Source organism: Hyaena hyaena, unplaced genomic scaffold, assembly GCF_003009895.1.
Source record: "Hyaena hyaena isolate Hyena2069 unplaced genomic scaffold, ASM300989v1 scaffold_557, whole genome shotgun sequence".
Lineage (NCBI taxonomy): Eukaryota > Metazoa > Chordata > Mammalia > Carnivora > Hyaenidae > Hyaena > Hyaena hyaena.
In genome coordinates, this window is record NW_024081190.1 from 964,063 (window position 1) to 987,463 (window position 23,401).

The 23,401-nt window shown below is 39.1% G+C and overlaps 1 protein-coding gene across 6 annotated transcripts in view; it reads left to right on the forward strand.

Moving 5' to 3' along the window:
• The window catches only part of TCF4 (transcription factor 4), a 350,980-nt gene that overhangs the window by 158,182 nt on the left and 169,397 nt on the right, over nucleotides 1-23,401 (forward strand). For 5 of the 6 annotated variants that reach the window (XM_039256089.1, XM_039256092.1, XM_039256090.1 and 2 more), the window contains one exon: nucleotides 18,345-18,409. In XM_039256089.1, coding sequence (XP_039112020.1) covers nucleotides 18,345-18,409 — 65 coding nt within the window. Of the gene's footprint in view, nucleotides 1-18,344; nucleotides 18,410-20,102; nucleotides 20,302-23,401 lie in introns of those variants that run through there. The other variant, XM_039256095.1, reaches the window with a different exon arrangement.

Below are 23,401 nucleotides of genomic sequence, written 5' to 3' on the forward strand. Positions count from 1 at the left end.
AGTTTATTCATCCACATGCTTTTTGGCGACTCTTCATCACGTATTTGTGCTTAGATCTTCTGGTGCCTCCCTCCGTGTGCTACCCATAAGGTCGAAAGAAAAGCAAGTATTCTATTTCTCTATTCAGGGTGGGATTTTTTTTTTCTTTTTTGGATGATGGTTGTTTTTTTTAGTGCTTTTTCTTTTAGTCTATTCCCTTTGTGGTTTCGTGTAAGAGTTTGGGAATGTGCCCATAATTCTCTCACTCAACACTTCTGGTTTAGTGTTGTGCTTCAGATGTAATTTTAAGAGACACTATACAATCAAAATGGATACCCAGAATCCCCAGAACAGGGTATCGACAAGCATTCAGTACAGAGAGCTATTAATTTAGAAATCCTCTTTTGTTGCTTTCAGAATGTGTGACTGTAGATTGGCAAATAACCCTTTGGTGCCAACCTAGTACCATGGCTTGTCACACCAGCCTAAAGTTCAGCTGAAAGTTCTGTCTCCCCCTCAACATTAGAAAGAAAACCCTAAACAGAGTTCTGACTTGATTTCAGATTTGATCATTAGGTTGAAAGAATGATTATCACCAAGTCGGATCTTTTCACTGAGGTAAATATTTTTTTTTAAAAAGGGTTTGTATGAGGATTAAGAAAAAGAGAGAAAGAAAGCATATTTCTTTATAAATTGTCAAATTTATAAGCATTTCGACTCTCAAATGATAGAAAACAACTTCAGGCAGTTCCTAAGATGCAGTTTCCTGTTTATTTAAAGTTAAATTGTAATTCCCAAAGTTGCTAGCCCAGCATAAATAAGGAATATAAATATGCCTTGTTAGGGAAAGATAGAAACTTTGATATGCTAGGTCTTATTTTGTAGAGTATCTCAGTAAAATAGAAAGTCTCATCAGTTATTTAATGAGGACTTAAAAGTAAATCTTTTTCCCTATTATGCGATTAAGAATGACTGTATTTTTATTCCTCATTACAGCTCAGACTTCTAAGAGACAGAATTTTATTTCCGTCTCTTGCTTTATTCCAACTTTTGTTTTCTCAGTTTGTACGTGTGTGTGTGTGTGTGTGTGTGTGTGTGTGTGTGTACACGGTTTGTCTGTGTCTGGAGATTGTGGTGACTCTGTCCTCTATCTCTTAAAATCTATTGTGTTATAATAGCATGTAGAAGAGGATTTACTTTTTTTCCCTTGTAGTTTACTTCTATTTTATGCGGGCAAACTGCCCATCCAGATGGTAGACTTTCACCTGTAAGCCATCTGAAGCGATAGGTTAATTCTGACATTTTATAGAGCCCTTTTCTTTTCTTTTCTTTTCATGCAGTGCAGCTAAGTGCAGAGTAACTATTCAAGGTAATGTTTCCTTTTCCCCCCACCCCCCAAAGCGCTTCCTGCTGTGATTGGTTCTTTTTTCCCCAAAATCTGTATTTTCGGCTCAATTAAAATTCTGTGGCTTTAGGCACTTTGCTGCTGTTGTCAAAACCACATCTGATGAAATCTTTGACCACTTCTAATATGTGTAAATGAGGAAGTGATGGCAGAAGTGAAGGAACAAGTGTCGATTAGCAGGTTAGTGGCTGAGAAGCAGATCACTGTAATTTTATAAGCTCAACGTTCCACTGGCTTTGATAAATTCATTGTTACTTTTCTCCTCCCACCAAATTCGCAAATGTACACCAACTCACACCTTCTTGGGTAATGCCTAGCATGGTGTGAGCTACCAGAATCCTGAAATTTGGTTTTGTTTTCAGTGTGGCTAGCCTCTGGTGGCTTATGTGGCTGAGTAAACTGGAGAAATGGTTTGCAATGATTTGTTGACCTGTTACTGAAGAATCCCATTATTTCCCAGACCAGGTTTTAGGGCTGTTTTTGAAGTAGACTATAAAAGGGAAAGGGAGGTTTGGAGATTGTTTTTACTCATAATAACTGTATTTATACTGTATTTACAAGTTATTTTTGAATGCTACCCTCTCGTTTTTATTTCTAGAAATCCTTCGTTAGCATGAATTATTTCTTGAGTTATTTACATAGTAAGGATGGCTCCAGGGGCCTCGTCCCCTGGCTTAGTCCCTTGGGAGAACATTTTTTGAAAGTCCTCATCTTAAACCTGTTAAGATTTGAGACCCTGGTCTCGCTATTATTTGTTGCACCCCCCCCCCCCCGTTTCCTGTTTCACACATGTTAATTCCTGTGGGCATTTTCTTCTTAAAGTGATGAGATTTTCACCGTCCGGCAGCAAGCCACACTTTCTGGAGTTATTGAACTCTGAAATAGGAAACCTGTGGGCGCTCAGGTTTCCCCTCCCCAGAAGCTGCTGCTGCCGTCCAGGGGGATCACAGCCCCGTGACTGAGAACATTACAGTAGTTTCACTAAAGCATCCCAAGGTCTTGTTTTCAGGTATTGCAACAAAGTCAACGTTTGTTTGTGGCCAGTGAATCCAGGGTTTCTGGCAGTGTTCTGATCCAGTTGTTTTCTCGTATTTCCCTTGCAGACTTTCCCATTGGTTGGGGTCTGTGGAGAGATTTCAGTGGCTGGCTGGGTGAGATGTTTGGGAGAACATTTGCGTATCAAAGCAGCCTAAATATTTGTGAAAATGTTTGCTTGAGGAAAAAAAAAAAAAAGAAACCACTTAGGATTAGGAAGTAACTTGCTAAAACATTTTAAAAGCATTTGTCCTTTACTCAAGTATATTATTCATGAAGGAAGGCCTCGCCTGAATTTCAGGGGTCATGCCAGAATCTGTATTTTTAAAAAGCAGAGGAGATGATAAATGTGTTTGCTGTGATAAAGGTCTGTACCTAGATGTGGCATAAAAAAGAAAGAACGAAAGAAAAAAGAAAAGAAAAAAAAAGAAAAAGACACATGCATTTAAAAATTAATTGGTTTTTGTTTAGTGAACCCATAAACAAAAGATGCAGAGAAAGGCCTCATGAAATGATTAGGATTGAATAGCTATTGAACAGCTAGCTGTAACCTCATTTTCCCCCATCATGTATTTTTCCCCCATAAAACACAACTGTATTGCAATGATATGGCGTTCGGTCTGTTGGAGTTCATAGGCTTTCTCTTAATTGTAATGATTTAAATGGCAGATCTTTTCTTTTCCCCCTTGGTAAAGAGTTTCATGTGGGCATTTTTTTGGGCTCAAATTATTAAAGTTTTAACTGCATTTCACTTTTGGTTTGAAAACAGAAAATACAAAACTCAATGCAGGCCAATTTTTCCAATTTGTTAACAATGTAGGAGTTGAGCGTTGACAATTACTGTACTTAAAAGCCCCTCAGATCAGGTGTTATTTTACCATCTGGACATTTTAATTAGTAATAAAAATGTGGATCTGGATACACAGAAATAGGATCTACAGTACACAATGGCCCAGTGCACTCTATTGGTGCCGAGGTGTGCGTGGCTACATTTTACAAGTGTGTATATGTGTGTGAGTGTGTTCATTTGTGGTTGTGTGTTGAGTATGTGTTCATTCCTTCTAGAAAACCCAGGCCTAGGATTCTGGTGCCTTTTTCAAACTAGACATTATCACAATACTAGAATATTTGGCTACTTTTCTTCAATGTGAAGTAAAAATGTACACTATATGCTTGCATTCCTAAGTAACACTTGCTTAAATCTTTGTAATGCTCATACTTCCTCATGAAGTATGTGGTATGCCGTGACCATACAGTGCTGACATCAGAATTGGGCTTGGGCAGATGTGGCTCTGTTTCATAGCTGTGTGCTCTAAGGCAAATATATTAACCTCTCTGAATCTCCTTTTTTCCTTACGTATTGAATGAAGCTATTAATGATCATAGTTAATGATACCTACCTAACAGGATTATGATGACGCTTATAAGAGCATATATGTGAAAGCTCTTGATAAAAACAAAGAGCTGTAATAATTGATTTTTAGTGCAAATGACCAATTCTTAACCCACATACCATCTTCATAATTCAGTGCACTGTCTCAAATTCAAAAATAAGAGAGATGCAAATTTAAGATTATATTAGGTTATTAACAAATCATAACTTAGGGACCACCAGAAAATGTATTACTAATTAGATACATAAAAAAATTGACCCATTTTTGTAAAGTGTCTGGATATGCTCTTTGAAATAATGTTATTCTTAATTAAGGCAGAAGCGGGTACATTTGAGGGAAATAGTGACCCTCTGGAGAAATGGAGAGTGAAAATAGTTTAGGGAAATGAGTCTTAGCGTCTTTTCTCTCGGAAAGATGCATACATGTTTCTCTCAACATCATGAAATTTCACGTTTGCAAACGAGTGTGACTACTTGAACGATAATCACTATTGTTTAGAAGAACCTCCCCGTTACAATTTATATATGTGTATGCCTACCTGTATATCAAATTATATATAAATTTCCTTAAGCATGTGTCATCCCCAGGAATTGAGGGTGTTAAAATCACTGTTAGACACTGGACCAGATGCATTTGGACACTTTCGTAGAAAGCTTTTTCAAGTTTTAGCGTGGGTCCAGTTCTCTTCCCAAGAATTCTTGAGGAGAAATTAGAATATTTGTTTCCTGTATTTAAAAAAAAATGACATACTGAATGGTGGTACACCATGGTATATTGATACCATTTTGGTCACTTCATGTTCCCTCCTTTAATGCAGAACATGCACACCTTGGTCATAGTCCAGATATTACTTACCTGACGTTGTTTCTAACAACAAATATTTATTATCACGAACCACCTTGTTTTAATGAGTGTCTCAGAGAGTTTGTGAGACTTGCCTCTGGGACATGGGATTAGCTGGAGTCCGCAGAGTTGCTTTCTGGTGGCCTGCTAGGAGGAGCTAAATTCACCTGAGGTGGTCTTCGATGAATTCATTAATTTGATAAAGATTAAGTAGACCACTGAAGAAACAGGCACATGCCAATTATGACTGTACAGCTTTTAAGATTTTCTTTGACTAAAAATGGAAACTGGTTTCAGTGACTGTTCCGTCAGTTTCACTCACATGCCCCAATCTGATGACCGATGTCATTTACATACCCTAATCTGGGGAACAGAGAGTCTTCACACTGTTTGTCCAGAAATTTTTCAAACGAGGCCACAGGTCCTCCTCTTTGAAACTCCATTTGATAAAAATGGCCACATGTCCCTCAGCCTTTAGATTTCAGTAGCCACAGTCACGAGGTGAGACAGAAAATGTGGAACTTCTTTAGAAAGTGTCTCCTAAAAGGGATTCAGTTAAAAATTGGGGGGACAGCATTTAAAATTTAATAATAAAAAAAAAAGTAATTCAAAGTAAAGTCTGCAGCCAAACTCCTTAATTGTGATGCATTTGCCGAGTTCCCCTCACCCATCGTCGGGCCTGCTCTCGTGCCATATGGCCTACCATGGAACATTTAACTTGTCAGATATAATGGATTGTCCTGGAAGCAGATTTTTGCTTTGAGCACTCGGCTCCTTTCTTGCATTTCACTCTCAGCTCCAGGCTGCAGGATGAAGGATTGTGGTGGAAAATGCAAAGGAGAGACACACAGTTGATTCCCCTTAAGAGAGTGACCTATATGCCACAGAATTTTACCCACGTAAAGAGGCATTATCCCCGTCACTGGCCTTAGCAGGCTGCATGTCAAAATCGTTTAAATTTGCCTGGACTTAACAGATTGTGCAAACATTTCAGAATTGAGTGCTTAGGAATAATAAAACATCGTCATTTTAACTTATGCAGAAATGGTGTAGCCACATCAGCCAAAGGATAAGTATTATTTATCGTGACCTACATGTAACCTAAGCCACCTGGCTTGTGGATGCTGTAAATTAGGTTCAACTCTCAAATCTACTGAGAATGCTTAAGAAAAATAAAATCACCTTCTGGAGATGTTACGTGGCTTCGTTGTTTCCGTTTGGTGAGTAGCTGTGAGGTTGAATTGATCATTTAGGTGGATGGACAAGTGGCTGTTAATTATCTTAACCAAGCAGGCTCTCCATCTTGAAACCTACATTCACGCCTTCCGTTTATTCCAACCTATTTGAAATTAGACATTGAACATCCTTTGGATTATTTAATTTTTATATGTAAATGTAAAATCTATAGTATTTGGCGTCTGTTTTAATTAGGTGCTTTCATGAGGTACTTCATTTTTTTTTTTTTTTTCAAGTTGTGATATGGTTTCTGGAATCACAAGCTTAGAAAGCTCTAGGAGGAGCGTGTGACTTTTGCATTCATAGGAAAATTTCCTTAAAAGAATAAAGTGTCCCTTTCTATACGTACATGTACAGAGATGCCAGCTACTCTTCGAGTACGACCTACTCTAACCCCAAATATTATAATACAGAGACCCAGATAATCAAGCACAAGCAAGTGGAAATATAAGTAACTTATGTATCTAATTTAACCATAAAAACAATACTTATATGATTGCTCTAGTGTTACAAAAATTCGTTAGTAGATTTGTACATGGCACATGGAAATACACTAAAAGAGACTCCATTTACAAAAGTTAACCTAACATACTCACTAGAACATGTGCGTTTATGTGTTAGAAATTTAGTATTTATTTTACAGATTCACGTATTAGAGAGAATTCTTAGTATAGAACTATAAAAACTACAGTGACCTTGAAAACTGATATAACCACACTTGCATACAAAGAAGAATTCCATCTTTTTAATGGACAACTTCCCATGAGGCAGCTAAGAAATCTCTGTTAAAATCAGAGCTTAATAATAAAAGTGTACTTGTGTATATTCCTCGCTGATCCTAAACTGGGTACACTTATCTTATTAATGCCACTGATAGGATGATTTTTCCCCCCTCCCTGTATTCAAATTTTGGTCAGGCTTAGTGAGTCTGGGTGGTGGCTGGCTAGAGCCAGCGCTTGTTGGGGCCCGTGCGCCCTCTGCTGGCTGCTCAGATCGGAACTGCCTGGTGTGTGGGGCTCCTTTCACTTTTCAGGGGTGGGTTTTTTGGTGGTGTTCTTTTTTGTGTTTTTGTAAAAATAATCGTATATTTGTAGTGATTATGAAATTGTAGGCTAATATTGAGAGTGGCAGCTAATTTGTTTCTGTTGGGAAATAAAGTTTGTTTTTTTTTAATTTGTTTGCTTTTGCTAAATAGACTCCTGATAGCTCAGATAACATGTAGAGTATATGTCAGTCTTGAACTTCTAAGCGGTTGATGTCATATTACATTGACTGTATTTTTGTTGCTTTCATAGTTCCTTTTGGACTGGTTACATTTACGAAGAAGGCTTGTTTGACTAAGTTGGGAATGGACTTAAGAAAGATAAATCACTGAAATTTTGTAATATGACCGTTGCAGGTAATGGATGTGGTAGATAATCTCTAGCAGAAAACTCCCTGATAGCAGCAATAATTTTCACTTGCCTTGGGAAGGAAAATGAGCATATATTTATATTGCAGTGTTTTCTAAAGGCATGTTTGGTTTCCTTGCAGACCAAGTTAAGCTATCCTTTCTGGCAGACTTTGAGGATGGTAGTTTGAGAACCTCTTTTTGTTTTGTTTTGTTTTTCTCTTTTTGGTTGTTTGTAGAGTGGGAGATGTTAAAGGAGCAGATTACCGATGGTCCCTTTCTCTCCAGGTCACGGGGCTAACTAACTTCCACAAGGGCAGTCACAGCGGGCACATCCTGGCCTCTCTACCACCGCTTGGATGGAGTCAACATTTTTTGTTCACAAGGCTTCACCAAATTCTTTATAATAATTAATTATGGAAAAGTGATTTCTACGTATCTCTTCAATTGAAAAGACTCGATTGAATCAGTTTGGTAATTGCGTCACAGAGAGGACAGCTTAGATTTTTGCAGCTCTTTTGTCTTACATTGTAAACTTCTCTGATTTGTAACCTGTTGCCTTCAAAATTCCCAAACCAGCTCCCTCGAATATGGAACGATCAAAGAGTTTAGAGATAGGGAAGGGGGGAGATGTCATTTAAGTTTTTTTTTCCAGTTTTCTGTCTTTCCGATTTTAGGTACCAGTTATCTTAAAGTTTGTTTTGAATCAATGATATAAATATCTCTCACTTGTTTAACATTGTCAGATAACTGTGAACTGTATTCTAAAAAATATCAAGTTGCCACTAAATCAGTTATAATAGCATCTTGCACGGAGACTCAGATACACATCTCTCCTGTTGCCGCCTCCTATTGTGATGAGGTTCGGTCAGGCCTTCTCTTCCTCTGTGCTTTTCAGTACACCTATTACACCCCTTACCAATGTACATTGTTGGGTTTGCTCGCTAGCATTTCAACTATCTAAACCTCTTGAGAATAATGTCCGTCATTGATGTACCAGCAGCCAACACGTGGTGCACAGAGGCACCGACAAATATTTATTTTCATATCTCACATTTTTTTTTGGACCTCTTACACAGTCATTCGCAAGTTTTAGAACTGAAAATTGCTGTCTGTAAACATCTCTTCCATGTCACGTATTTGATTTTCTTGCCTATTTTGGTGGTATGAGGTCGATATTCTGACTACTCCCCGTGTCCTTCCTCCATTTTTCGCCGTGACCATTTTTCCCACGGCCTCTCCTCTTCCTTCCTGTGGCCCCCGCCTTCCTCTCCTCATATGGTCATGCTCATGTATTCAGTAATTAGGAGGCTTTTCTTAAACATCATAGTGTGGGACTCAGTGGCTCATGTAATTTTATCTGTGACCCATTATCTTCTTTTAACAGTGGTGTGTGCCACAGGGGAGTCAGACCCTGAGGAGTCTGGTCCTGCGTACCTTCCACTTTGGTTGTTGTGGGCTCTGTCTCTTAAAGTTTATCTTGAAGAGTAGGTTCGAGAATTAGCAGTCTTCCTACTCGTTGGATGCACTGAAATGTATTTTGAATTTTGGGCTATTACCCCCAGCTTCTCCGTGATGTATGTTTAGGAAACATAGACCTGGTGTAAGTCAGTGCTAAGGATGGAGAAATGGTCATCTAATATATTGGTCGTCTCACATATATAAATAAGTGACGTTTGTATTATCTTCCATCTGGGGTTTACAGTGGAGGCACCAGACTCCTCAGTCAGAAGAGCACGTGACTCTTGATCTAGGGGTCCTGAGTTTGAGCCCCATGTTGGGTGTAGTGATTACTTTGTCTAGGCTTGGGTACCGTATCAAATGTATGTGTGGTTTCTTTGAGAGAGAGATTTGTTATATTCTTGTTAGTCGTAGGTTCAACTTAAAACTGAGGCCATTGCCTATGTGCCACAGAGCTAAATTATACAATTGTCCTTTGTGGACACTATAATAAACATGATACTAAACCTTTCCCTCTGTTTTTTGTTCCACTTTACTCAGAGTTTGGTCAGTATTAGTCTTTACATGTACTATGAGTAAGACTCTGTTAGAACATCATCTTAACGAACAGCAAATAATTTATTGCTAAAAGTGATTTGCATGGTGGAGCATAGCTCTAGATTTTCTTAAATTTTGCTGATAAGTTCCAGAAAATTTAGCCAGGCAACAGAATCTTTACTCATATGATGCATCTGACCAGAAATGTCATAGATCTCCCCCAGAGGGATCAAAGGGCCAGATTCTCTCCCTTTGTACGGACTTGGGATGCTTTCAGTAGAGCATGGAAAGGGATAAATACATGGGTGGAAGGGCCGTTTTAACAAACTGTGTTTGCTAGAGTTGGTCCTGAAGTGTAAAGGTGACTTTTGTCTTGGGCTAGAATGGGAGAAAGGGACATGTTCAGAGCAGTGGCCAGTGGGGCTGATAGAAGGGGAGCAGTCTTTCACCTCTAGGACTCTCAAGTCTTGGCATTTTATCATTTATTATAAGAATATATATGTGGGGATGTGACACTAATTTCTTCAAGACAGCCAGTCTTTATTAGTGGAGATGAACAAATTTAAAGGCCAAGTATGCTGCCAGAAAAAGGTTCTGAAATAGAACTGTCAGAAAGGACCCCAGAGATCAACAGTTGCTATTTTTTTTTTTAATTTAATGTTTATTTGCTTTTGAGAGAATCCAAAGCAGACTCCAGGCCCTGAGCTGTCAGCACAGAGCCCGACATACGCTTGAACCTCATGAGAGATCATGACCTGAGCCATGACAGTCAACGACAGAGCCACCCAGGTGCCCTAACAGTTGTTGTTGTTTTAAAGTCCAGCTTAATAGGTTGGATCAGGTAGTAATATATTTTTTGTTGTTGTTATTCACCAGGCTACCAGGTTTATTGGAGTTTCATCTAACCTTAGAGGCCATGCCTGTCACTTTAAATTGGTTACTGTTATCCCTGGCTTGTTAGACTAACCAGTGGAATTTTATTTTAAAAAAAAAAAAAAAAAAATAGAATACCGGATTCTACTCTATTGAACGCAGATACCCTGGGGTAGAAAAGCCAGGAATTTGTTTTTAAGAAACCTCTCGCTAACAGTTCTCATAATCAGTAAGGTTTCTTAGCCCAGAATAGCACAGAATAGCCCATCCTGTGTCCTCCTTTCCTCCTATGAATGTGGTGGAAATATTTATTTCTGCTTACTTTGATACCTGTAGTATATATGGCAAGATGGACCTCTCTTCATTTTATATAAAAACAATTATGCTTCTTCAAATAAAAAAATAAGCTTTCAAATGCATATGCTGTTTCTTCAGAGGCCACACAAACCCTTAATTGCCGTGGTTATATTATAGCCAATCATCATACACACAAACTGCGGTAACAATATAAAACGGGAGGCAGAACTATTAAGATCTTATTCGCATAAAGCCAGTGGTAAGTTACTCATTAGAAGTAAGTTGAGTGATTTCGGGGTTGCCCTTAGTCCTTCAGGTCTCCAGGGGACCCTTGTACAAATTGCTGATTCAGAAAATCATTACTCTGGTGGCTGAAGTGGCACTTTAGTGGCCTTAAAGAGTTATTTGACACACCTCCCCAAACAGCTAAGTTATCCCCGTGATTATGTTGATTAATTGCACACTCTGTGGAATTAGCGTTATTTTCAGCAAAAGATTTTCTTGCGTTTGGAAAATAAAGCATAAAACTCATGTGCTTTAATTTGATAATGTGTGCACTTCTCCTAAGCATGACACCGAGTGAGGGGATTATTTTGGCTGTTGTCTAGGGCACAGGAAATAATCCTAGGGCAGTACTTTTTATCTTGCATCTAGAAGGTAATTTTTTGGTGTACCAGAGGATGGTCATTCAAAAATGCCTGTCCATTCTAACATTTTCATCCATTAAAGGATTTGAGGACTCCTTTTTGCCTTACAAATGGAGTTACAATGATTTAAGGGGAGGGCTGTGGTACACATTGAGAAGAAGACAGGTGGAGGAATCTTTGTTAGCACAGCAGATACTGACATTACATCTAGAATACTCCAAAAAGAAGTGGAAAAGGGACTTTGGTACTGGAATTGGAGGTTTATGTTCTAGCTTCATCTCTTGATATCCATATAACATCTTCTACTTGTCTAAGTTAGTTGCTCTTTCTTTATTTTAGTGACAAATCTATAAACCTAGAGGGGAAAATGCCCCTCTAAGAAGAAGTTCTTAGGGTATGTTGTCTTAAGCATGTAAGGTAAATTACTTTGCATATCATAAAGTGCTTTAAGGAGAATTGAATATAGATTCTGAACCATAGGCAGTCTCCCAAAAGGAAGAATTTTGGTGGTGTCTCAAGATAGTCTGCAAAGCTGGAATTTTAGTCCACCCACTGTTTTGAAGGCAGCACAGTGTCTAGACAAGATGAGGTGAATCAGTGACAAAATGCAGCCAAAACTCATAGTTTTCCAGGATCAGAGCTATAGACCATTACTGAGTATTCTATGTTTATGACTCAAGAGCATCCCTGAAAGAGAGGACTGATGCAGGTCTTTTCTGGGGACATGGATAGCTCCTGACTTCCATCATCCCTTGCTACGAGCCATGTGCATAGCCACTCCTCCCCCCCCCCCATTTTTCTTTCTGGTCTCAATTCAGGAAGAAGGGGAGGAAGAGAATTTTCTAGGATGTGGAATGACTAGTTTATCTGCTGAAATTGAGTTGAAATTCTTTTAGCATAAAATTTATTAAATTGGGATTTTTTAATGTCTATAGATGAAGACAGAGTTGTCCTGGAACAGCAAGATTCTGTAGGAGAGAAGCAATGCTCTTTGAATTGTAGACATAAAGAAGAATAATGTCAACTTCTGATTTCTCGCAGATGCAGGCTCGCACCACCAATCAAAGACCAGGGGTAATGAAAGTTGACCAGCTAGTCAGAGCAAACAAATGTACATATGCATAGAAACATCACCAAAAGTGAAACATGTTTTTAGATCAATTTAATTAAAATCAAATCCAATTTTTAGACATATTATTTATCTCATAGAAAATGACAAACCTGTATTAACCCAATACTTTCTTAGTGTTAAGTTTTTTTTAATAATGGTAGCTCCTGAAGTTCCTCATGACTTGTATTAAACGACAAAAAGGTAGAGGCAGGCATGTGTTCATATAAGTTGAGGAAACACGGTATTAAGCTAAATTAAATGTCTGCACCGCAGGACTTCTCAGAGGCTTTAAACCTGCTAGGATATAATGCAGATTTCTGGGGGAGGGATGTAAATAGCTTGTAACATTTCCTAGGCCCTTTAAATTAGCCTTCCTTTTGTTTTTTGGAGCCTGTTGTGAGGTTACTATTTTAGAGAAGCCTCTTATGAATGATGCTGTGTTGTCCTATATTATATTTTTTTCTTTCACTCTTCTCTGTACATCTTAATACAAGTCATATTCTTCACATAGGGAATGTGTACAGATGCAGTTTGCTGCCATGTTTTGTTGATTAGTTGCTTCAAGTTAACATGGAGATGGTTGTAGTTAATTGTATGACATCACAGGTTCTGGCGTCCATCAGTTGCACAGCTATAAAGTACCAAGAGACCTTTTAGGGATAAAACACCATGTAAATGTAAATTATCACCACCTATAAGACACTTTCATTAATTTCATATCAAATTCATGAGTGTTTTGAGCTCTGGGATTTGAGTCTTCAGTACTGGGCTTCTTGCTTATTTATAGGTTTTTTTTTTTTCTTCCCTCTGAGTTTAAGTACCAACAAGACAGAAGAGTGCTAAGAGCACAGCCTTTGGAATCAAACTGCCAGGGTTTGAATCCTGGTTAGGTCACTTAAGTGCCTCTGTAGTGTCAGGCAGTTTTCTGTATCTCAGTTTCCTCATCTATGAAATGATGTTCCTATTACCTGCTTCACAGGGTTGTTGTGCAGAACGAATACACCAGTCTGCACACGCCCTTTTGTGTAGTGGGCACTGATAGATGGCAAGGACTCAGCTATTCTCAACTGGGCAAAGGAGGGAAAAGTGAGCGTGGAAAGGATGACAGTCCTGTAAATAATAACCTCACGCATGTTTTCAGAGCCACCAAACATTTTAGTCATTGTTTAGTGAAATAGTCTTTTCAATATGCAAAAAAAGAAAAGACAAGACAAGAAATCGGGGTAACCGAGGATGGGTTGGGGTTGGGGACAGAGATTTATTCTGATCCGAACATGGTTATGATGAGTTCCTTAGTCTGATGCCAGGGAACAAAAGGCTCATTCTTCAGTTCCCAGAATGAGGATTAGCAGCGAAACAGCCTTGCTTGGCTTGTCCTGAAGCATCAGATAATTTTTTGTTAAGGCTTTTCATGGGATGATATGTTCCACTGATATAGGTGCATCTTTTTCAGTGGTGGGTGAAATACCTACCATTTATATACAATTTTTAAAGTGACCTTTTAAGAATGAAAGGCTAGAAACCCAAACATGACCTTGTTATTAGCCTACGGGTCAACCACAGCTTATCTCCAGAAATCATATTATCACTAAGTTGTTCTTGTCTGTTTCCATGTGGATTAGAATTGTCCAGGGGTAATAATCTACCAAAGGTGATACTTCTTGGATGTATCCTTGTGCATAAATGGACTTATGAGATCATTTGTTCTTCAAGTAAGCTTTTCATTCTCATCCAGTTCCCTTGGCGTTCCCGTATAATAGGATACCATGGATATATTGAAAGAAAAAAGTTAGAAGTCAAATGGAAAATGATGTAAGAATATAAAAGTATTACCTTTGGAATTATATAGACATTTGTTAACAATACTGCCCCTAAACAAAAAACATTTTTTCCCCTTATCTTCGCGGGGCAGCAAGATAAAGGATTTACTGAATAGATGAACAAAAATACTGGCCTTTAAAAAAATTGGAAACAGCTTATATTTTCTGCTTAGGTTAGTGTTTCAAGGGCAACAGAAGCCAGGGAATCCTTTATTGATTATCAGTTGCTGCCATTTTTACTAGTCACATTTAAATATAGGTTTTAGCAGCTGATGGGTTCAATTTGGTCAAAACACATGTTGCCTTTCTGGATTGTTTGCTCACTGTAGATGCCGACTTGTTCTGGAGAAGGGGCTGCGTGTTGATCTCCTTTGTCTCCAGAAGGATTGATTGACGGATGTTGTGTCTGCTCATTTACAGCGTTTTTCTTGCTTAATTTAAAAAATTGTGACATAGTATTACATGTTCCTTGTATACATCGTTTTTGCAGAAGAAAGTTGTTTAGCCAATATGTCGACTTAGTTTATGAAATCCTCTGTATAGCTTTCATTCAGCCTTCAGTGTACTCCATTAGGTCATATCATTCGTTTCATGTGAGGCAAATCATCACCAGCAGCAAAATTTAACATTTGGTCCTTTTAGGTCTAAAAATGAATCAAATGCCTGACAAGATCGGTTCCTGGTATATATTTCAGAATCCCCACCCCCACCCCCACCCCTTTATGGGCATACAACAAATGCTACTAACGGGTACTTTTAGTTTCTAAAATATGGACAACGGTACTCCATGCAGTAAAAGACTTGAGCGATTAATGCTACCCTTATGCCTCTTTTGAGTAGTTTTAGCCATGGGGCTTGGCACTGCCACCATTGTCTTTGTGCCAAAAAATATCCGCAGCGGCTGTCGCATCGTCGTACTAGAGGGTTGTCTCGAAAATTCCGCAGTGAGCGCGCCGGGTTTGTTCATCACTGCTACCTCTTTTAAATATTGGGAAAATAGAACTTTAGCTCTTTCAAAGCTTCATTGTGGTTGTGGGGATGGGGGGAGGTGGGTGCCGATGGAGAAAGGAGGAGAGAAGCTGTCCGCTCCAGTCAGTAGGTATAAGTGACAAAAATCCATGCCTGACATAGAGTAAATGCACATAGTTAGGGGCTTTTGTGTTCATGAGCACGGATAGTCACTTAAGAATCCTACTCAAACATGTTATCATTGCTCTTGAAAATTTTATTATCTGAAACAAATGTTCCAGTGAATTTTAAGCAGAAAATCAACATCAAAACCATAGCTAATTTTTAATGGGCAGTTTACACAAAAGATATATATATACACACACACACACACACATATATATATTGTTTAGAAACTGAGATGTCACTGTAAAATGGCTGCTGTTTGTCATTAGCAAATGATAGGGACGGATATAGTATGTTTGAGAAGGTACTTGGGTTTTCCCACAGCCCCTGATTATTTTGCTCCCAAACCGGGGTTTGGGCTCTGAGGGCAGATTTATAGTTGAATTTGGGAACAAAAAGATGTAATAAAGTTAAAGGCTTAACACTCTCACAATGAAATGTGTTCACTCATGATCTCTGGAGCGATCTATTTGATGGTAAGAGTGGATGCTACAGATGAAATCTTTACAAGGAGCATAATCCTAAAAAAAATAAAAAAATTTAAAAAAAAAGTGCACCTCCCAGCCTCCTGCTGGCTGCGCTGCCTCTTTGGTACCTCGCAGACTTCGACAGAGTCCTGGACGGGTGCCCATTGATGTCATGGAAACACTCAAATTACTGAGAATGATTCATGTCTATGCTGGTCTCTTATCCTCCCCCACACAAACAGGAGTAGATTTTTAACCCTGACAACTTGTAATTTGCAGTGGGTTTATTTTTGTATCTGGATAAATATTTTTTAACAAGCAAAATTAAGATTAAGCAGTCTGTATCTGATATGATAGTAAAGAATGCTGGGGCTGTGTAGCCAGGAGTGCTTTGGGGACTCTGTGCCGCGTGAATTCATATTCTTCTCATCCCTCCCTCCTCCTTCTCTCCCTTCCTTCCTGCCCCCTTGCTCTTTTCATTTCATTCTCCCTCTCCTTATTCCTCTCCTTTCTCTCCCATTTATCTTCATTCATTTTCTCTTTCCCTCCCTCTCTTCCTCCCCCCCCCCTTCCCCCTTACTATCTGCACTGACCTTCTACCTTTAAAATAATGGAAGGACTAGCCCCAGCTTATATGTTTGAATTGAGACGAATCCTGGTAGGAACCAGGTCCCTGTGCTGGAGTTGGGGTGGGAAATAATACCAGGTGGTGAAATTCTATAGGGGAGAGCTTCAGTAATTCCTTCTAGAGAAATATTAGACAACCCTTCCTCCTTCCACTGTATTTTCCAATCCAATTTTTAGAAATTACCCAAACAGACACTAGATGTTTGTTCACTATCCTGGGAAGTCAGAGTAAATTCTCCTTTATCCATCTATCTGTCTGTCTGTCTGTCTACCTCCCTACTCCACTTGCTTTTCAGATTGTTAAACAAGTGAATATTATAGCAAAGTAAACTCTGTGGTGGTTGTCTTGAAGCTTTTTAGAAGTAAGAGCATAAGGAAGGACATACGTCATTTGATAGCTCATAAAGGTCAAGCTTCTTCTGTTAGTAATATTTATAAAGAGAAATTAAAGAGTATAAGTAGTTTACATTTGACTTACACAGAAGAGTACATAGGTCTGTATGACCACTCATGCTTCGGAAATGGGTAAATGTGTCTTTTCTTTAATGTAAAATCCTCACACAATGGAAGTTATTCTCTTAGATCTTTCATGACTGACAGTCTATGAGATGGTATCCTGTTTCATTGGAATTGAAACTGATATGGACATTGATTTTCTACTTTGCCCTGAACACTATACCAGAGATGGGGGTGGGGGGGTGAGGGAGTGCTTTCCTAAGATTGAGATTCACTGAAGCTAGTAGAAAAGTTAATACTGAGAGAGAAATTTTAAGACTCAGGTTTGGCTTTTTTTGAAAAGCATCTTCCATTTTATGTATATAGTGACTTAGATCCAAGGTATACTTTTCCAAGATTTATTAAAGATATGTCTTTTGTGTGGTGTCAGGAAGGTAGACTCTAATAGCATTGCCATTGAACCGAAAGATTAAAAATGACTCCTGTTACTTTTAACATTTATTTTAACTGGGGTTGAGGGAAGAAAACTTGGGGGTTGTAAACTTTAAAAGGATTTCAGTTCAGGGTCTCAAAATACTAGTGTTGCGTCTTCCCCTTGGAAAAAAGAACAGTAGAGTCCTGGGTGTAAAGTACTATGTACCCTTAAACTCTACTCTTGAAGAGAGAAATAACCCTCCCTCTTGGGGTGGGGCTTATGTTCTGGGCACTGAGTCACGTCACTAGTCCTTTTTAATGTCCTAATATGGATCAATTTTCTATGGCAACTCTTCATATGTCACTAAATTCTACTGCTTAGATATCTTGTAATGTGGTTTCATTGTCTCCCTTGCAGATTATTAAGGCTACACATACTTCTAAAATAAACAAATGAGCAGCCTTGATGTTATCCTTAGATGTGGCCAAATAGCATCTGAGGCTCTATACATCTCTGTAGAGCCATCTACAGATAAAAACTGAGTTGTTAGAATTAGAACCAGACATTGATGCTCCCTTATTCCTTGATCCACTGGGTCAGTTGGTAGAATCTGAATTTGGGTTCAGAGAGGGTAATTTTTCAAAAGCCCCCTTTCCCAAATGTAAATTCCATCGTCATTTCGATCATGATGGGGGTGTACCCCTGGGAAAGGGAGTTTAAAAAAGAGAGAGAGAGAGAGTCAGAATTTTGAGTAGTTTCTTTGCTATATTCACCATCTGGAGAGCCTTGATTGATTAGCTTTGGCCTCACCATTAAGTGTCAATATAATCAATGGGAATTACTAGACTAGGGTCATTACATAGATAATTTGCCTGCTGTGTAAATAAAAATGAAATTGTTTAAATTTTGTGAGAGAAAGAAAGTGAAAATAAGGGCTGACAATTTGTTTGTTAGAGAAAGTGGAGGCCATTGGAATGACAGTTTTTGGAAGTGTGGAGCAGTTTGGCTAAGAATAGGAATGAAGGATATTTTTTTTCCAGTTTATCATAGCCCAAGTGAGGAAGTGCTATTCCTTCTCTTGCTTGCATACATTTGCCAGTAGTGCCTACTTTACGTATGTAAACATCGGGGAAGAGAAGTGGATGTCTGTTACCTGGAGATTTTTTTTTTTAAAGGAAAAACGTAATTTACACGTTTTTTGTTGTTTCTCTTGGCAGGTAAAACAGAAAGGGGCTCATACTCATCTTATGGGAGAGAATCAAACTTACAGGGCTGTCACCAGGTAAGTGAGACTCTCGCTTGGGGAAGGGTTGCGAGAATGAACCTGGTAAATCGGTTTGTTTTGTAAATTAGGTGATGCATCTTAGACTGTGGCACAAAGATGCACTGAAAGTCTGCCGGTGCCTCTCTCTTCTGAAAAGTAACGAAATAACACAGAGCTTGGAAGTAATAAACACCTCGTCTCTAGATCCCTGCCGCATCGGAACGACATTCACTGGCGTGTTTTTATTTTTTAATCCATCAGCCGGTACCAGTGGCACTGTTTGCAAACCAGCAATGTCGGTTAAAGTGGTTCTGTCAAAAGAGTTTATTTGCAATTAAGAACTTAAGAATTTCTTACACTGGAAATACTCCGTGCAGCCATGTGTCAGCCCCTGGGTTCGGGCGGTTATTGCCCTAAATTATAGTTTTCATAGGGGCTCTATGATGTTGTGTGAAAACAGGGTTGTATTGAGGGATAAAAATGTCTGTGAAAATATGATTTGTTGTCCCTTTTTGTTTCTGAATTGTTTTTGGCTGGAAGTCAAGGCCAGCAGGCTAACAGCAAAGCCGTCTCAAGGGAAGCATGCGTGAGCTAGAAAAATAAGAGTACTTTAATTAAATAATAAAATGCCAAGTGTAATACAAAGGTATAGCATGTGTGTGTTTGTGTCTGTGTGCACTCTGCATTTGCATACTTTTCACTGCCCAGAGAAAGCCCAGTTCTAAAAATAATAGCCAGAGCCCAAAGTGTAAGCTTTAAGACAATTGAGTTTTTATGGATGTTTTCTTTCTAATTTCAATATCAGAATTAATCATATGTTTGAAATCTTTTGTTTTGTTTGGGATCCCGACTTTCTTTTTTGTAAGCGCATTTGGTTTCTTACTTTGGAAAACTCTAGATAAAATTTAATAATCCTCTCTAATAGTCAAAGCTTTCTACTGCTTTATTCCTCATTTAAGCAGAATGTTCCTTCTTCTTGTGCTTGAAAGGGAATGCTCGCTCTCTGGAACCCTCTCACCCTCCCATTTTCTTGAGTGACATGGGGGGAAAAAATCAGTTTTGAATTGTTGAAACAACCTGTTTAATATATCCTGGAAAACGTAAGCAACTAGTTTCAGCAATTAAATAGAGCCCGTGAAGGATCTACCTTTATGTATCAGTCATATGTCACTAAAGGTGGAATTCTGGTGGAGGTTTATTCCCGCCCGCCCCCACCCCCACCCCCCGGATATATTTGCATTTTTAAAGTTGCCTCCTCTGGCCCAGCCACCAATTCAGTCCTATTCGGCATCTAAAAGATTGGTTGCGATGAGGTGAGCCGGTGCCTGGTTAAGAACTCCTACTGCACAGGCTGCAAGAACAGTTCATGGCAGTTTGTTTGGAAAGAATTCTGCAGGAAAGAAATTTACAGCCATTCCAGCGCAACGGAAACATCTTTGGAATGTGAGTGCAAATGTTCGGGGCAGATAGCTCGGGCGACAAGCCTCTTAGTGCCGAGTCTCTAGTGTAAAGCTCCCAATTCCTGCAGATGAGCCGGTTCCTGTGTATCTGGTTTCTGAGGGTCAAGGCAGAGGTCATTAGAGTTTTGGGGAGAAGAAAGTTGACAACATCCTTCCTTTCCGCAGATGGTCATGGCAGAGGTCTCTGTTTTCGCTGGGCCTCTTTTTCTGGTCAATGAGAGAATAGGCTTCCTCGCCCCTGTATCCTTTCTTACTAATAGGAATTGGCGTGATTCCTCACAGACACAAAGATTTCCTCTGCTGAGTAAGCGCGAGGCCCCTTAACTTGTTAAAGCATCATCCAGACCGCGTGAGTCTGTCTGTGTATGTGCAGGGACACAGACCCTCCCTCGCTTCGTGGGAAATACTTCCCTCGGGAGAAACTGAAGTTATTTTTTTGGCAGACACGAGGTGAGGAGTGGAAGGGGGCAGAGGGTGGAGCGGAGGTGGACGGACTGGTGTGTGATGGCTGAATTTCTGGGCCTCGGGGAGGCTCCTTTTGAGACATTCATGTCCAGGGAAATTCTGTGGTGTACAGGAGTATGGGTGCATATGCTTTTCTTAAAAAGTCTTCATACTGTAGCTGTGGATGGAGTGTGGCGATTTCTGTCATTCTTATTTCTGCTTCGTGGTCGTGAGGCTTGCAGGAACGGACTCTGTCTGTGCTTAGCATGGTCTTAGCAGTATCCATAAACAGTGCGAGCACTTAAGGATAAATAAAAGAGCCAAATTTTGGAAATTCCCTGACTGAGAAAATAGGGGCTGGAGAGGAACAGTGCACATACTATGAATTTCTTCCGCTTTCCGTGCAATTTGAGAATAGAGCAGACCATAGTGTGTCTCTTCCAGTGAATGTTTCTCTTGTGCCGAATTGCTCTTTTGAATCCCCGTCTCCAACACCAGCTATGCAAACCAGAAAGAAAGGCAAAGTCTCGGGTACCTTGGGCTTCAGGTCTGAGTAGCAGATCACAGCTGAAATGATTCCCCACTGTGTGCTAAGGTGAGTGGCTTTCTGGAGAGGAAGCTTTTGTTTTCTCCTGTTTACTACATTAGGGAGATGCTGGGTGGAAATCCTATAGATGATATGCCCTGAGGAGCTCCAAAAGCAGCTTTCTCATATTATAACCATGTATCCTGTGGACTTAGCGGGATGAGCACTGTTACATGGGAGCATGCTTATTCCAGCCTCAAATAGCCTTTTGTTTGGTGTAGAGAAAAGGCGGTGGCAAGCAACAGGTAGCAAAATGCTGGCCTGGAGAAATAAATTACTATTTTTAAGTGTATCGTATTTCAAAAATGCATCAGGTTAGAAAAATATATACACGTATCGATTATGTCTCTCTTGAGGATTTAGCACTGAGAGTGATAGACGTGTGGCTTTTTAAAAAGTAGCATTTTAGCCAAAAACCAAAAAGCTGGCAGGTTCCTTATTAAGTTGCTTTCATTAAAAAAAAGTAATATGAATTCGTTAATTCATTTCCACATAAAATTATCGGAAATAAACACGGTAACTTTTTCAGACTTGAAACTGTGTAGAAAATGAACCAATAGACAAAAGCAAAGCGGCCAAATGGACTTTTTTTTTAGTCCTCTCTAAATATGGCAAAACTAATTTAAATCAAATTGGGGTACGGAAATCACACCCAGGCTTAAACTGTTCTTGCCAAATTGCAACCTCATACTACTTTTACTGGCAGAGAAAATAAAATTTATAATGGAAAGTCTGACAGAAATGAAAATGAGCGGAAATGAAGTTTTTCGCAAGATAGTCCAACCTTTAAATGATAACCAATGGCTAATACCTAATGGGCATCACTGTAGATCACCAAAGGAAAGAAAAAATGTCATTTGCTTTTGGCCTCTTTTGCTGCTTTGAATAGGATGTTTGGCAAATGCAAACTTTTTAATCTTGCTGAGATCTTCTGTTTTTGAATGGAATGATGATGTCAACACAAATGATTGTTATTAAGGCAGAAGTTTTCTCCTTAAATGAAAATTCAGGATTGATTATCAGGAATTGTTTGTCTTTTCTTTTTGGGATATAGTCCAGATCTAAAGCAATCGTTTCATTATTAGTATCTCCTGGGCAAGTTATGTGTGTGGGATGTGTGTGTGTGTGTGTGTGTACACTATATGGAAAGCTGGGCCCTATCTGAGACCAATTAAATTAGGATCTCATGAGTTAGTTGGGCCTTTGCTTTTCTGACAGTTCCCCAGGTGATGTACTGTCTAGCTAGGTTTGATGATTTCCTAGAATGTTCTATAGGAATATACCGTATTTTAAAGACGTGTTCAAAAACTGGTATTGCCACTGACCTTGAAAGAGCTTTTCGACTTCTTGCCTTCATTTGATTATTCAAAACATAGAAATATACTGCATAAATACTTCATTTAAAAGGCAGTGAGAATTAGTGATTTACTGAAAATCAGAAAGATGCCTTGAAGTCTTTATACAGAATTATGCAACTGAATGTCCCAGCCCATATCTTGTTTTCTCTAGTGAAGTCCAAGGCTCTAACCTCAACTGCATTCTTTTTCTTTCTCAGCAAGTAATCAAATAGGACTATGCTGATAAAGTTATTTGATGTTGAGATCTTAAAACCAATGGGATTTAAGAATTAGGCTTAATCTCAGATACTTTAGTTAAATTCCAGAAACTTTGAAACTCCATAGAAAATGGAGCTTTCCTATATGAAGTTTGATTTGCTCATACACTTCGTTTTTGAGTCATTGAAATTAGACATTGTAGTTGGTTCTGAAATGAATTACACATTTATGATCTGCTTGTTTTTCTTTTGATTAGTTTTATTTTCGATGCAGACAGAATTAGAAGTGACTTAATTCTACAACTTTTGGCCCCTTTAAATTTTCCTTATCTAAAGTCAAAATAGAAAGGATAGAAGCAAAAAAAAAGGCATGAAATCCTTTGTCTGTTCTTTAAAAAAATGGCTACTTGGATCTCATGGAAGCAGAAGTACATCTTGTTTTTTACTTTGACATCACACTTAGGTGTTTGTTCGTAGTGGACAGTATATCAGTCCGGGTCCAATGCAGTCTCCCTCGGGCCCTCTACCACCCACGTCCTGTGCGTCTGTGTTGCCTTCCCCTTCCCTCCATAGCGCCTCTTGGATTGGCCATTATTTGTGTTTGTTGAATGCTGATTTCCACCAAGATTCTGTAAGCTCCTACAGGGCAGGGGCCGCGTTGGCTTTATCTTGAACTGTGTGTACTCTGTGCCTAGCAGGGTGAGAATTATGATAACCTAATGCTTATTCCCCCAGCATCACTTTTAGGAATCGTTTTGAGACCGGGAAGTCTGAATAGCAATATACAGGAACCATTAGCTAGCATCGTTTCCATGCCTACAAAAATAAGAAAATCCATACTCTCTCAAAGAAAGTCCTTTGGAAGTCTGCCCTTTTCATGTGCTGTGCAGACCTGGAATGACACACACACAGGTCATGTCATGGAGAGTCACTCGTCACTTACCGTCTGGGCGCTGGGTACTAGC